This window comes from Nomascus leucogenys, chromosome 16, assembly GCF_006542625.1.
Source record: "Nomascus leucogenys isolate Asia chromosome 16, Asia_NLE_v1, whole genome shotgun sequence".
Lineage (NCBI taxonomy): Eukaryota > Metazoa > Chordata > Mammalia > Primates > Hylobatidae > Nomascus > Nomascus leucogenys.
This window is the reverse complement of record NC_044396.1, coordinates 36,350,206-36,364,026: the sequence shown is the minus strand read 5'-3', so window position 1 is coordinate 36,364,026 and position 13,821 is coordinate 36,350,206. Positions and strand designations below refer to the sequence as shown.

Here is a 13,821-nt window from a genome sequence, read left to right as displayed (position 1 = left end):
ACTTAGAATGGTGGTTACACATACCATGATTGGATATGAATCTGGAAAATTACTCTTGCTGTTTTCATTCTATTACCAAAACTTCATAATTGTCTGTACTCACATCCCCAGGCTGCTGCCATTCCATTTCACTTTTCCCTTCAAGTCTACCACTGGTTTAATATATAGGAAAAAAGAGCATGAAAACTTTCACAGCAGTTTTCATATTTTCCGTAAGTTCACCAAGAAAGTTATTCAACGTGTATAGCTATAAATGAGAACATGGGTCAAATGATACAGGTTGGTATTATCAAGTGTTTAAAGAGCATGTACATATTACTTTCATATTATTTACACCTCTAACTCTACTCTGAAACTTTTACTTTTTCAATCAGATAGCTGTAACCAAACACTAGATCAATAAAATGATAAAAGCTAAAAGAGACAAAGGGTGGAGAAATGGATCCATTTTCCGCCACCTACAAGGGAAGAAATGCTATGCACACAAAGACATAACAGTATAAACTGCAACAAATGCCAAAAATAAGACACATATTTAAATAAAATATAAAGACTACTACTAGTACTAAACATAATCTTTAACCACAAGGAGGGTCCAACCCACAATGTTGGACCATACACACAAATTAACTCAAAATGGATCACAGACCAAAATATAAGGGCAAAAGCTATAAAATTCTTAGAAGAAAACACAGAAGTATGTTTGCATAACCTTGGATTCACCAATGGTTTCTTAGCTATGACCCTGAAAACACAAGCAATAATAATAACAAAAATGATAAACTGGACATCATTAAAATGATAAATCTTTGTGTTTCAAAGGACACTATCAAAAAAGTGAAAAACTCCACAGAATGGGAAAAAATATTTGCAAATGATAAAGGACTTATACAGAGAATTCTTACAATTCAACAATAAAAAATAACTCAACTTTAAAAATAGGCAAAAGACTTGAAAGACATTTCTCTAAAGAAGATATACAAATGGCCAATAGCCTATGAAAAGATGCTCAGCCGGGTGCGGTGGCTCACGCCTGTAATCCCAGCACTTTGAGAGGCCGAGGCAGGCAGATGATGACGTCAAGAGATAGAGACCATCCAGGCCAACATGGTGAAACCCCGTCTCTACTAAAAATACAAAAAATTAGCTGGGCGTGGTAGCGCACATGTGCAGTCTAAGCTACTTGGGAGGCTGAGGCAGAAGAATCGCTTGAACCCAGGAGGCTGAGGTTGCAGTGAGCTGAGATCGTGCCACTGCACTCCACCCTGGTGACAGCGAGACTCCATCTCAAAAAAAAAAAAAAAAAAAAAAAAAAAAAAAAAAAAAAAGAAAAGATGCTCAACATTGCTAGTCATCAGGAAATGCATATCAAAGCCACAATGAGATACCCACTTCAGACACATGTGGATGGCTACAATAAAACAACAATAACAAATTTTGGAGTGGATGTGGAGAAAGTGGAACCCTGGTATATTTTACATTGCTGATGGGAATGTAAAATCATGTAGCCACTTTGGAAAATATTGTGGCAGTCCCTCAGAAAATCAAACACAGAGTTACCTTATGACTCAGCAATTCTATGCCTAGGCATATATTCAGGAGAAATGAAAATATATCCACACAAAAAACTTGTATGCAGATATTCATAGTAGCACTATTCATGTTAATCATAAAGTGGAAACAACTCAGGTGTGCATCAACTCAAAAGAGAAATAAAATAGGGTATATTCACAGATAATGGATTATTATTCATCCATAACAAGGAATGAAGTACTGAAACATGTCACAACGTGGATAAACCTTAAAAATATTATGCTAGGTAAAAGAAGCCAGTCACAAAAGATTTGTGATTTTATGTATATGAAGTATCCAGAATAAGCAAATCTGTAGAGACAAAAAGTAGATGAGTGGTTGCCAGGGGCTGGGAAGAATTGGGAATTGGCAGTCAATTAGTATGGGGTTTCTTTTTGAGGTTGCAGAAAGTTCTAATATCGTATTATAGTTATGATTGCACAAGTCTGTAATCACAATAAACACAATTGAATTGTATACTTTAAATAAATGAATTTTATGGGATGTGGATTATGTATCAATAGAGATCTTTAAAAATGTGATAGAGATAAGATAGATTCCTTCAGGTCCCCATGAGTCAAGTTCCAATTTCTAGATCTCTCTGTGTATACATGACAGAACCATAAACACTAGACTGTAATTCCATGGGTTCTGATATGTCTTTATTCTTACAGTAAGTTGGCATGTGGACAGGAAGAATGGCAAAGAATATAAAGGGTCTGGATGTCAAATTGGTAGAATAAGCAGTAGTAAGACTACTTCTACTACTAGAATTAGCCTTTGTGTGTGTTTGGAAGGTGGAGAAAGACTCTTGGATCAAGCTTACTAGATTCCTTTTGAAAATATCTGACCACCTTTTCAGGTAGTCAAAATGGTTGACTACCTTTTCAAAAGAAATTTTGTAAGCTTGATGCAAGAGTCTTTTTCCACTGTCCAAACACACACAAAGGCTAAGGCCCCTAATCATCACATCCATGATCTACTAGTGCATGTTTCTCATTAGGCTTTAATACTGAGCCAGGGCTGAGAAGAAACAATGTCAAATGGCCTTAGATATCATAAGGACTGCCAATAACTGTTTTAGAGAGGAAACAAGCAAAGGTTAAGAAGAGATGGCCAGCTGAGAGTAAAAGGTTTACTTAAGACTCATGGACACAGAACTAATTAATTAAGGGATGATTTAAATTTATTGAATGAGTACAGGTAAGAACAAACCTAAGGCATGGGCTATGGCATCAGTTATAAGGACATGCAAAAAAAATGATACTTTGCACTCACAATCTTTCACATTACAATAAAAAATATTCAAATCATTGAAAAGGAACAATTCCAACTTTTCTACAACAGGAAGAAGCAAAGAGACTTCAGAAATAAAGAAAGTATGAGTGACAACAACCACCTTATGAAAATGTGATGCTAAGCAGATGGATGAATAGTCATTCCACCAACTCTGGCAGTATGTGGTGGTACATAAAAGAAAAGCAGGTGAAATGGTACCCTGTGTTGCTGACGAGGGAGCTGTCTTCCCTTCAGGCTCTTTAACTGTAGACAGGGATATGCCACTGTTACAGAGAAGGAATGTATGCCACCTTATCTCAATACAGAGAAAAGGAGGCAGAGTCAAGAATATCTCCCCACTGTTTAGTGGGAAGAAAAGTAAAGGTTCACAACCAGGGAGAAGAGCTGTATTCACCCAGCGGGACACAGCAGGTAAGCACACAGCTGGGGAATCAATGTGCCACAGCTGACCAGCTTTTCAAAAGGAGTCTAGTAGGCTTTACCCAAGAGTCTTTCTCCACTGTCCAAACACATGCAAAGGCTAATGGCGCTAATCATCACATCCACGATCTACTAGTGCATGTTCCTCATTCAGCCTTAATCTGAACCATTCTCACCATCCGGACTTTAGGATCCTTATTTGTTTTTTGTTTGTTTGTTTGTTTTTCTGAGATGGAGTCTCGCTCTGTCGCCCAGGCTGGAGTGCAGTGGTGCGATCTCGGCTCACTGCAAGCTCCACATCCTGGGTTCACGCCATTCTCCTGCCTCAGCCTCCCTAGTAGCTGGAACTACAGGCGCCCACCACCACGCCTGGCTAATTTTTTTTTTTTTTTTGTATTTTTAGTAAAGATGGGGTTTCATCGTGTTAGCCAGGATGGTCTCGATCTCTTGACCTCGTGATCCACCCACCTCGGCCTCCCAAAGTGCTGGGATTACAGGCATGAGCCACCGTGCCCGGCCGGGATCTTTATTTGTTTAATGCTCTGGACAAAGTAAAAAAATTTCCAACCACAATATCAGCACCACTCAACACTGGCCCCAGCATTAGGGCAGTTTTCTGCAATATGTTTATTCCAGAGGAACTTCCATATCTCCATCATTTAGACAGTGGTGGTCACATTTCACATACAAATTTACACAGATGCTTCTTTTCCAAAGTAAATGGGCATCAACTCCTTGTTGATGGGAGTGCTAGGGGAATGAGGTGGCCAGAAGCATAGAAATAAAAATCACCTTCAAGCAAGCTTCCTCAGCAGCCAGATGGCAGACTCAGTAACAACACTGAGTGCTGATTTGTAATGCGATAGCTTGTCTTTGCTTAGTTCAGGTTTCTATTATTGTAGCAATGCTCTTTACCACTATTTTTTTAAGCATCTATGCTTGCTGTTAAAGAGTGAGTGAGCTGCTTTTTACTGAGTGCTTGTCATATGAGAAGCATCCTGCTGAGTACTTCACATACATCATCCCCATCAGTCCTCACCACCAGTCTGCATTATAGTATTATAATACCAATTTCACAGACAAGGAAACACAATTTGCCCCAGTCTCCCTGCTAAATGTCCTGTCACCAGTGAACCCACACCAGTCTGATTCCAGACTTTTTGTTCTTTCCATTAAACCACCAGCCTCTATGCATTTTTAAAAGAAAAATGGTACCTGCACACACATTAGGAAATGAGACAGAATGCCCTCATTGCAGTTCTGTTTTTCTGTGTAAACTTGGACATTGTCATCCCCGTATGCATCAACAAAACATTTGTTATCCAAGCTTGTTTCTCCTCTGGCATCCCACCCACTCTACTCTGCTAAGTGAGCTTCTGTGCTCACTGCTCCCTACACCTCCTGCTCATGAAGTGACCCAGCAACTCCTTCCAAATCTGGGGCACAGGTTTTCAGTGCTCACTTTATTAGACTTTGCAGTACTATGTGTCCCCTCCCACATGGAAGCACCATCCTGAGCGCTTGCCACCAGCTCTGGTTTCCTCTTGCTTCACCAGCCCAGCCTCTTCTGTCTCCTCAGTGGGCTCCTCTTCTACCTGCTTTCCAATGCAAGAGGACCTTGGAGTTCAATGCCTGCATTTCTTCTTTCCTTTGTCTCTATTGTTTCCCTAAAGTGACCTCCTCCACAGCCCTGGCTGTAGACTCGCTGTGACAGGACACTGCTGCCTTGCACTCTCACCCATTAGTGCCTTTGGAGCTTGGCACCATAAACAAATATAACCTGCTGACATCCGCAAACAAAATGAATGTACATACAAAGATACATACTGACCAGACATAGGCTGAGAGCCCCCAAACATTTACATCCAATCTAAAACCCTCTGGGTGTAAGGTATGTATGTCCAGCTTTCTCACAGGACATCTCTTCTTGGATGTCTCATAGGAATCTCAAACTTAGTAGGCCTAGACTGCATTCTCAAGCTTTCTTCCAGACCTGCTCTCACTATAGTTTTTCTCATCTCAGCAAATGGCAACATCCTTCAACTAAATAACGCAAGCTGAGGCTCACTCTCTGAACATTCCCTTCTACTTTGCTCCTCCCCCAACCAATCCATTATGAAGCCATCACACACATCTAGAACACGGATCTTTTCTCTAGCTCTGGCAAAGCCACAGGAGACTCAGGAACCCACCAGTCCTCTCTGACCTGGACTATGGCAGTAGCTGCTTCCTGGGTCTCTCTGCTTTCACAAGGCCCTGCCCCATGTGCCCATCTTACTAAACCCCTGATAGCTAAAGCTGACTTTCAAGTGGGGCAACCTCATTCTTGGTCAGTGGGCAGCCACAGCAAATACTGCAGCTCCTGCACATGGTCCACTAGGCTGTGGCCAGTTGGGTGCCTGGGATCTCTTGCTGGCCCGTGCAGCATGGTCATGCTGGCTTCTCCCTCCTGTCCAAGAGCTTTTCAAAGGTATTCTCTCTTCTGTGAGCAATTCTCTTTCATCTTCTCTTTACCTAACACCTAAACTTAAATAGTACTGCCTTAAAACACCATCTTTGAACCCTCTAAACTAAATTATGTCCATCCTCCATTGTGCCCTATTTTTTCTCACCAGGGTACGTATTGCAACTTGTAAATGCATTTGTTGTAAATTATTTTGTGTGGGATCTCCCACTAGAACTATGTTCCAGGAGCACAGAGAAAATATCTGGTTTTGTTAACCACTGCAGGCCCAGGACCTGGTTCAGGGCATGGTGGATTTTTTTTTTTCCCTTAGTGAAAAGAAGGAATAAATATACAACATGAGAATAAAGCAAAGGCCAAAAGACCAAAAAGAGGAGTAAAACATCAAGGTATGGAAAAAGGAAAATGTGCTTTTTTTCTGAGTTCAGCTCAGTGAATTTCTCTGGCTTTTTGTCTGAAGACACGACTATTTAGCAAGTTCTGTCCTCTTGCAAAGGACTAACTCTCCACTTTAAAATATTTCTGCAATGAAGGGCAAGAAAGAATTTGCATCTCTAAAGGATAGAGATTACATTAGTTGGCCGGGTATGGTGGCTCACGCCTGTAGTCCTAGTACTTTGGAAAGCCAAGGCAGGAGGATTGCTTGAGGTTACAAGTTTGAGATCAGCCTGGATAACAGAGTGAGACCCTGTCTCTACCAACAACGACAACAACAACAACAACAAAAATTTAGCTGGGTGTGGTGGCACGTGCCTGTGGTTCCAACTACTTGGAGGCTGAGGTGGAAGGACTGCTCGAGCCCAGGAGGTTGAGGCTGCAGTAAGCCATGATTGCTCCACTGCACTCCAGCCTAGGCAACAGAGCAAGACCATGTTTCAAAAAAAAGAAAAAAATAAATTACTGGTCCCTAGGTTAAATATCTCAAGGAGAAAGGAAGAGAATGTTTTAGAAAGGGAGAAAGAAAGGTGATGTCTGCTGGCAATCACCATGGGCTTGGAGTGAGGTAATATGGTCTGGACCTGCACCACCAGGACACAGAGAATCACTGAGGAATCATCACTTTCTCTCTGCCTCAGTTTTCATTATAAGTTACCTTGAAGGCCTGTGCTCCCTTACTGTTAAAAAAAAAAAAAAAAAGCCTATGGCTTTATTAGTCATGCATTTATCTAATGTTCATTCAACATGTAGTCTATCTATAAAAAAGGTGTGTTTGGGCTCTGAACAGACTGCCTACCCTGTGGTTAGGGAGCACCTTCTGTATCAGTTTTTTGTTACCTTTGATTTTGGTGATTTACAAAACTTAAGTTTGCGTTGGTTACTCTGACCTATAACACCTTGAGAAACCTCACAGAAATGTTTTCATTAATAGCTCAAGTTAAAGGAAGTCATCCAGAAGAACAATGGACAGGGGACTCTAACATATTATATTTCTGAAATGTAAAGTCTATTTCTGATAATGTTTCACAGTGCAGAGGACATGAATCTTTTGAGAGAATCTATCTGACCCTGAACAGGACTAGCTGCTTCAAAAATTTTTCTTTTAATTTCGAGGTTGGAACTAGTTGAGCTGTCAGCTTTCAGAAGATAAGCTGTTACTGGTATCAGAAAAGTGATACTGAACGAGGACTGGGAACAGACTGAGATTGACACCTACGATCAAGGTGTGAAGTAAACTTAAGACAGAAATTTACCGCAGGGTTTCATCAGCAACCACCTGACCTGGGCTGGGTGGGGAGGGGCAACTATTGTGGCAAACAAATCTGCCATAAGACACCGTTGTTTCTTTTCACTCAGGCTTAATTTCTTCTGACATGGTAATTTCTGGACTTCACAGAAAACACACAGTAATCAAGGTTGTCTTTAAGTTCACTGATAGTTTGAAAGATCTCTGGGGTAGAGCAGATAATGACAAGAGCTCAAGAAAAGCCATTCTGAAAGACAAGGAGACCAGACTTAGAGCTGCCTTTAGTTGGAAGGGGTCACTGTTTATGCAATTTTCCTTCTTCTGTGTGTGCTGCACTGATGAATCTGTACTAGCTGAGCCCAAATTCGTCCATCCTGTGGGACCCACAGAGCGTTCCATATGTCATCTACGATCAGGAAGCTGAAAGCAGGAATCATAGGTAGAAAATCTTCCAGGCTACACATCTGCATCTTCTAATAATATTTGTGCTACATATACATGTATAAAAAACTGCCTTAGAATGCATACTGCTAAATGTGTCCCGAAGGCAGATATATTCTCTTTTTCTTTCTAAATACATTAGCAAAGAATTAGTAGTGAATAAGTACAGTTTTACTTCTATATTAATTTGATATGTAAACTAGGGAGCCTGATCATTATCACAGCAAAATAATCTAGAAAATATTAATGATCAAATCTTCTTGTACCCAAAGACATCTCAGCAGCCCTGTCCTCAAACTCAAGGCTAGCGCTACGGCCGTTAGTTCAAAAGTTCATTTTTGTACACAGTCCAACCAAGTCTCCCCAGGGCAAGGCACTTGCACTTCTGCTGCCCTGGACAACTTGACCCTGGGTCAGCCTTAATCTAAACACAGCTTGGTTCTAACTCAATTTTCTCCCTTTTTTTTTCTTTTTGAGATGGAGTCTCACTCTGTCTCCAGGTTGGAGTGCAGTGGTACGAACTCGGCTCACTGCAACCTCTGCCTCCCGGTTTAAGCGATTCTTCTGCCTTAGTCACCAGAGTAGCTGGGACTGCAGGCACGCACCACCATGCCCGACTAATTTTTGTATTTTTAGTGGAGATGGGGTTTCACCATGTTGGCCAGGATGGTCTCGATCTCCCGACTTCGAGATCCGCCCGCCTTGGCCTCGCAAAGTGCTGGGATTACAGGCATGAGCCATCGCGCCCGGCCTCTCCCTTTTCTTCTAAACTCTAATACTCTACAACCATGCTATCTAGGATTCTATAACCCATTCGTTTTTCTTTGTGTCTACCTGTGTCAGCAGTGAGATCCTCCTTGAGGCTCTGTTTCCTCATCTGCAAAGTGGGAATAATATCGTCTAGCCTCAATATTGTGCAATCTCAGATGTGCTACAGAAAATGCATCACACAGAATGCATATTCATTAACTCTGAATAACTGGATGTTGTTTTCTTGTTTTTGAAGTTCATGCCTGGCCTTCTTTCAATCTACCACAAGCATATTCTCATTAGATATGTCACCACGTGTATTCCAAAGTACAACTCCAAAGCATTCACAATGCAACTCACATTGGTAGCATTTCACCAGATTTTAGCTTCTAGTTTTTCTCTCTTTGCTAAACAAGTAAAACAAGTACCACTGAAAGACCTAGAGGGACAGCCTTCATAACGTGCATTGGTTGTGATTAGTCACAGGCGCAACCGCACTGTCAGTTTCGCCGTTCCTTCTCGTCAGGCTGATTCAGTTCCCCACTGTCTCTGTTTCCTCGTCCCCTTGGAGTGTGTGGTCTGTGTGCTGAGATGAGGAAGCTCTACCAAGTTCCTCATTGCCAAGGTAACTAGTATTCCCTTCTTCAAAACCTAACACTGGATATGTGTCATTAAAAAGGCCAAGCAAAATAAAAACACAAAACAAAAACCTATGTCTGAAGTGTAACTGTCTTGGAAAATTCTATATAAATTTACCACAGATTTAGGGCAAAGGGTACAAGACTGGTCTACATCTACAAGCCATGATAAAGACCTTAAAACTGATTTAATGGATTTTACAAACATACATATTCCAAAAAAGAATCTTCTTTTTCTGTAATTCCAAAAGAAACGTTCTCCAACTCTAGACCTCAAGACGACTTTCTGAAATTCACAGTATTTTCAAATAAAGTGCCTCCACTTGAAGATGATTCATAATTCACACAGGAGTGTGTAGGTATCCTGTTTCTCTCTCTGGCATCAGAAGGTAGCATAACGATAGGATGATTGCATTGTCTTTATATTAGAGATGGGGTCTTGCCATCTTGCTTTGCCCAGGCTGGTCTCAAACTCCTGGGCTCAAGTGACCTGCCTGCCTAGGGCTCCTCCCAAAGTGCTGGGATTATAGGTGTGAGCAACCATGCCTGGTCAGGATGATTGTTAATTACTATTTCTTCAGTACATGTTTTCTTATTAATAGTTAAACAAAACAAAACTGATGAAGTAGCATCTATACTTTTAATTTCTATTCTGTCGGAAATCCATCTTACTTCTTTGAGGGCAATTATCATTGCCAGAGATAACTTCAAAAGGCTATGCCAGACTGGGAGTGGTGGCTCACACCAGTAATACCAGCACTTTGGGAGGCCGAGGCGGGTGGATCACTTGAGGCCAGGAGTTCGAGACCATCCTGGCCAACATAGCAAAACCTTGTCTCTACTAAAAATACAAAAATTAGCCAGGCATGGTGGTGCATGCCTGTAATCCCAGCTACTTGGGCACGAGAATCTCTTGAACTCCAGAGGTGGAGGTTGCAAAAAGAAAAAGAGCTATGCTGAAGCTCTGATGTAAACAAACAAACCTCTCTGTCAATCATGCGTCTACAGCTATCTGTAAGAACCAACACCAGGAAGGGCCTAAATCTGAATAGAGACAACATCACTTCTACTACATTTGTCTGCACTTAACTGCATTGGATGGTGCAGACAGACAACAGTTACATCATTACAGAAAGTTGTATTAGGCAGTACTGATGCAGATGGTTTGATACAGTACTCTCTGAAAGCCACAGGTTTACCAATTGCCATTATTTACTCAGGTTTTCAAGACATATAAAACTGGATGTTCCAAATGGTCTTTTGAGGTATGACAACCACATGCCTTGGCTTTTCCAGAACAATACCAATATTTCTTGCATTTATATTACTTTCAAGAACATGAACCATTAAACGTAAAAGAAAATGCAGCAAATTTAATTTTTAATAGGACTTTAAAATTAAATAGATAGATAAAATCCTTTATCACACCATGTATCCCAAATTTTGATGCAAGGAAAAACAGAAACAGCTCATGTATATGGTGAATGCTGCTAAGAAAGTGCTCTGGGAAGAGGCTCCACTTTCTAGTGCACTCTGTCTAAGTGACTCTTTACCCCTGCCCCACACCAGCATCTTGGCACTCACCGAGTTCCAGCTGGGTCTGTGTGTCCTGAGCTGGCCCCCTGCTGACCCCTGGTGCTGTCTCTGCTGGGAAGAGAATACACTCTTTGCACCACCACTCGGACTCCAGCTCCTGGCCACAAGGCAGCTCCCTGGCTTTCCACCACATCCAGGAGAGAATCCCTCAGGGGAGTGTCGGTTGGGATGCACTGTTTTGCTTCTTTGTGCCCGTGGGTCCAGGCTGTCCCTGTAGTGGCTACACCACTACGCACAACCTGGCCAAGACACATAAAGGAAACAGTTTCAAGACTCACCAAGTTTCAGTTCGGCTAACAACAAGCAACATGCTGCACACCAAATAATGACATCCTTAAGCAGCCACCCAGTGGATCTGCACTACACTGAAGTGATGATGAAGATGAAAACAAAGGAACTTGTGGCGTGGGGCTCTGGGCCTGCTAGGTGGCTAAGACTGCAAGCTGAAGGCGAGTGAAAGAACAAGGACCACAGCAGGATGTCTGCTATACCAGGCAGGTCTTTGAAACCACACAGAAAGTTCTGCTAATAATAAAATATATATATATATATATATAAAAATATATAAAATAAAATAATAAAATAATTCATGATAATTCAATAAATTTTTCTCTTTTGAGGTAAGAATTCCAACAGAACAAACTAAAAATGAAGACAAAAGAATGACTAGGGATAATACAAATGCTTCATTTTATTAAGTTCTTGTACGTGCAATCTCCTAGGCTGAGCATTTTACATGCTCACATATTCTCCTAACAACCCCTTACGTAGTATCAGCTGTCATAATAAAACAATACTTCTAGAGTGCTTCCTATATTCCAGGCTTTTAAATTTACATATTAAACACGCTTATCCTCACACAACCACCCAAGAAGATAGACAATATCACACCTCCATTTTACAGATAAGAAAACTGAGACACGAGACCACAGATCTTGCCCAAGATGACCCAGCAGGAAGTGGCTGAGGCAGGATTTGAACCAGGTCATCTGGTTCCAAAGTTCACACGTTTAACCATTATGCTACAAGTAGTTTCATTATCACTGTCATAGGACAAAAATGAATCTCATGGGATTAATATTACATAGCTGTTTAAAACTATATGTTAAAACAGTAATGTGCTCTGGGCCATATTTTTAATCTGTTATAATTAAATTGATTCGAGAGTCTTCCTTTTTGCATAATCCTCTCCAGATACTTCTTTTGATAGTCAAAGGGAGATTTTGCTTGACTGGCTGGTACAAAAGAGGCTGAAAGTTTGTCTACTTTTCTTTTGTATTCTTCCTCCCTTGATCTGTCAGTCTCAGGAAGCATTCTGTTCAGCGACAACTTATATAACCCAGAGACCTTGAGGCCAGTGCACTGGGAGCCACACGAACATTCAGTGCTTAGGGTGGTCCCAGGGGCCATTCATGCCCACAGCAAGTGAATTTTAGTGGTTCCCTAAATTCATCTTGGCACATGATCATGGCTTAGGATCAGTAAAATTCCAAAAAACAACTCCAGCATATAAACTCAAGCTTATGCAGTTCTTTTTATCCCAAGGGATAATAGATACTGTGGAAAAGCAAAATATGATTTTTTAAATAAATAAAGGAGGGCTTTAAAAATTCTTAGACATTACAAGAATAGAGAAAATGAACGTTGTCAAATACCAGCATGCACTGTATAATGATGCTTCTGTCAACAATGGACAGCATGTTTGACCGTGGTCTCAGGAAACTATGATGGAGATGAAAAATTCCGGTTGCCTAGTGATGTATTCACATGTTTGTGGTGATGCTGGTGTAAACAAAAGTAGTGTGTTGCCCATGGACACAGGAAGGGGAACATCACACACCGGGGCCTGTTGTGGAGTGGGGGAAGGGGGGAGGGATAGCATTAGGAGATATACCTAATGTTAAATGACAAGTTAATGGGTGCAGCACACCAACATGGAACATGTACACATATGTAACAAGCCTGCACGTTGTGCACATGTACCCTAAAACTTAAAGTATAAAAAAAAAAAGTAGTGTGTTGCCAGTTGCATAAAAGTCTAGCACATCCTGTTATGTATAGTATCTAATATTTGATAATAATAAACAATGTTACTGGCTTACGTATTTACTGTACTATACTTTTTATTGTTATTTTACGGTATTCTACTTCTTAAAAAACCAGTTATCTGTAAAACATCCTTAGACAGGTCCTTCAGAAGGTATCTAGAAGAAGGCATTGTTATCCAAGGAGATGACGGCTTCATGCATGTTACTATCCCTCAACACATTCCAGTGGGACAAGATGTGGAGGTGGAAGATGGTGATATTGATGGTCCTGACCCTGTGAAGATCTAGGTTATTGTGTATTTAGTTTACAACAAAAAAGTTTTAAAAGTAAAAAAATAAAAATAAAAATAAAAACAGAAAAAAGGATATAAAGAAAAAATATTTTTGTATAGCTGTACAATGTATTTGTGTTGTAAGCTAAGTGTTGCTATAAAAGAGTAAAAAAGTTAATGAAAAATTTGAAGTTTATAAAGTTAGAAAGTTACAGTAAATTAAGGTTAACTTATTACTAAAGAAAAAAATTTAATTTAGTGTAGTGCAAGTGTTCGGTGTTTATAAAGTCTACAGTAGTGTCCGAGGCCTTCACATTCACTCCCCACTCACTCACTGACTCACCCAGAGCAACTTCCAGTTCTACAGGCACCATTTATGGTAAATGCCCTATACAGGTGCACCATTTTTTATCTTTTGGACTGTATTTTTACTATCTTTTTTCTATGTTTAGACACGTCTACATACACAAGTACTTAGCACCGTGCAGGTTTGTAGCCTAGGAGCAATCAGCCATACCACATACCCTAGGTGTGTAGTAGGCTGGACCATCTAGGTTTGTGTAAGTGCACTGTATGATGGTCACACAATGACAAAATCACCTAATGACAAATTTCTCAGACCATATCCCTGTTAAGT

At 40.6% G+C, this 13,821-nt stretch overlaps 1 protein-coding gene across 12 annotated transcripts in view; it reads right to left on the bottom strand.

Moving 5' to 3' along the window:
- SPIDR (scaffold protein involved in DNA repair) overlaps window positions 1–13,821 on the bottom strand; it is a 508,026-nt gene that overhangs the window by 130,431 nt on the left and 363,774 nt on the right. For all 12 annotated transcript variants that reach the window (XM_030795010.1, XM_030795009.1, XM_030795014.1 and 9 more), the window contains one exon: window positions 10,853–11,103. In XM_030795010.1, coding sequence (XP_030650870.1) covers window positions 10,853–11,103 — 251 coding nt within the window. The remainder of the gene's footprint in view (window positions 1–10,852; window positions 11,104–13,821) is intronic.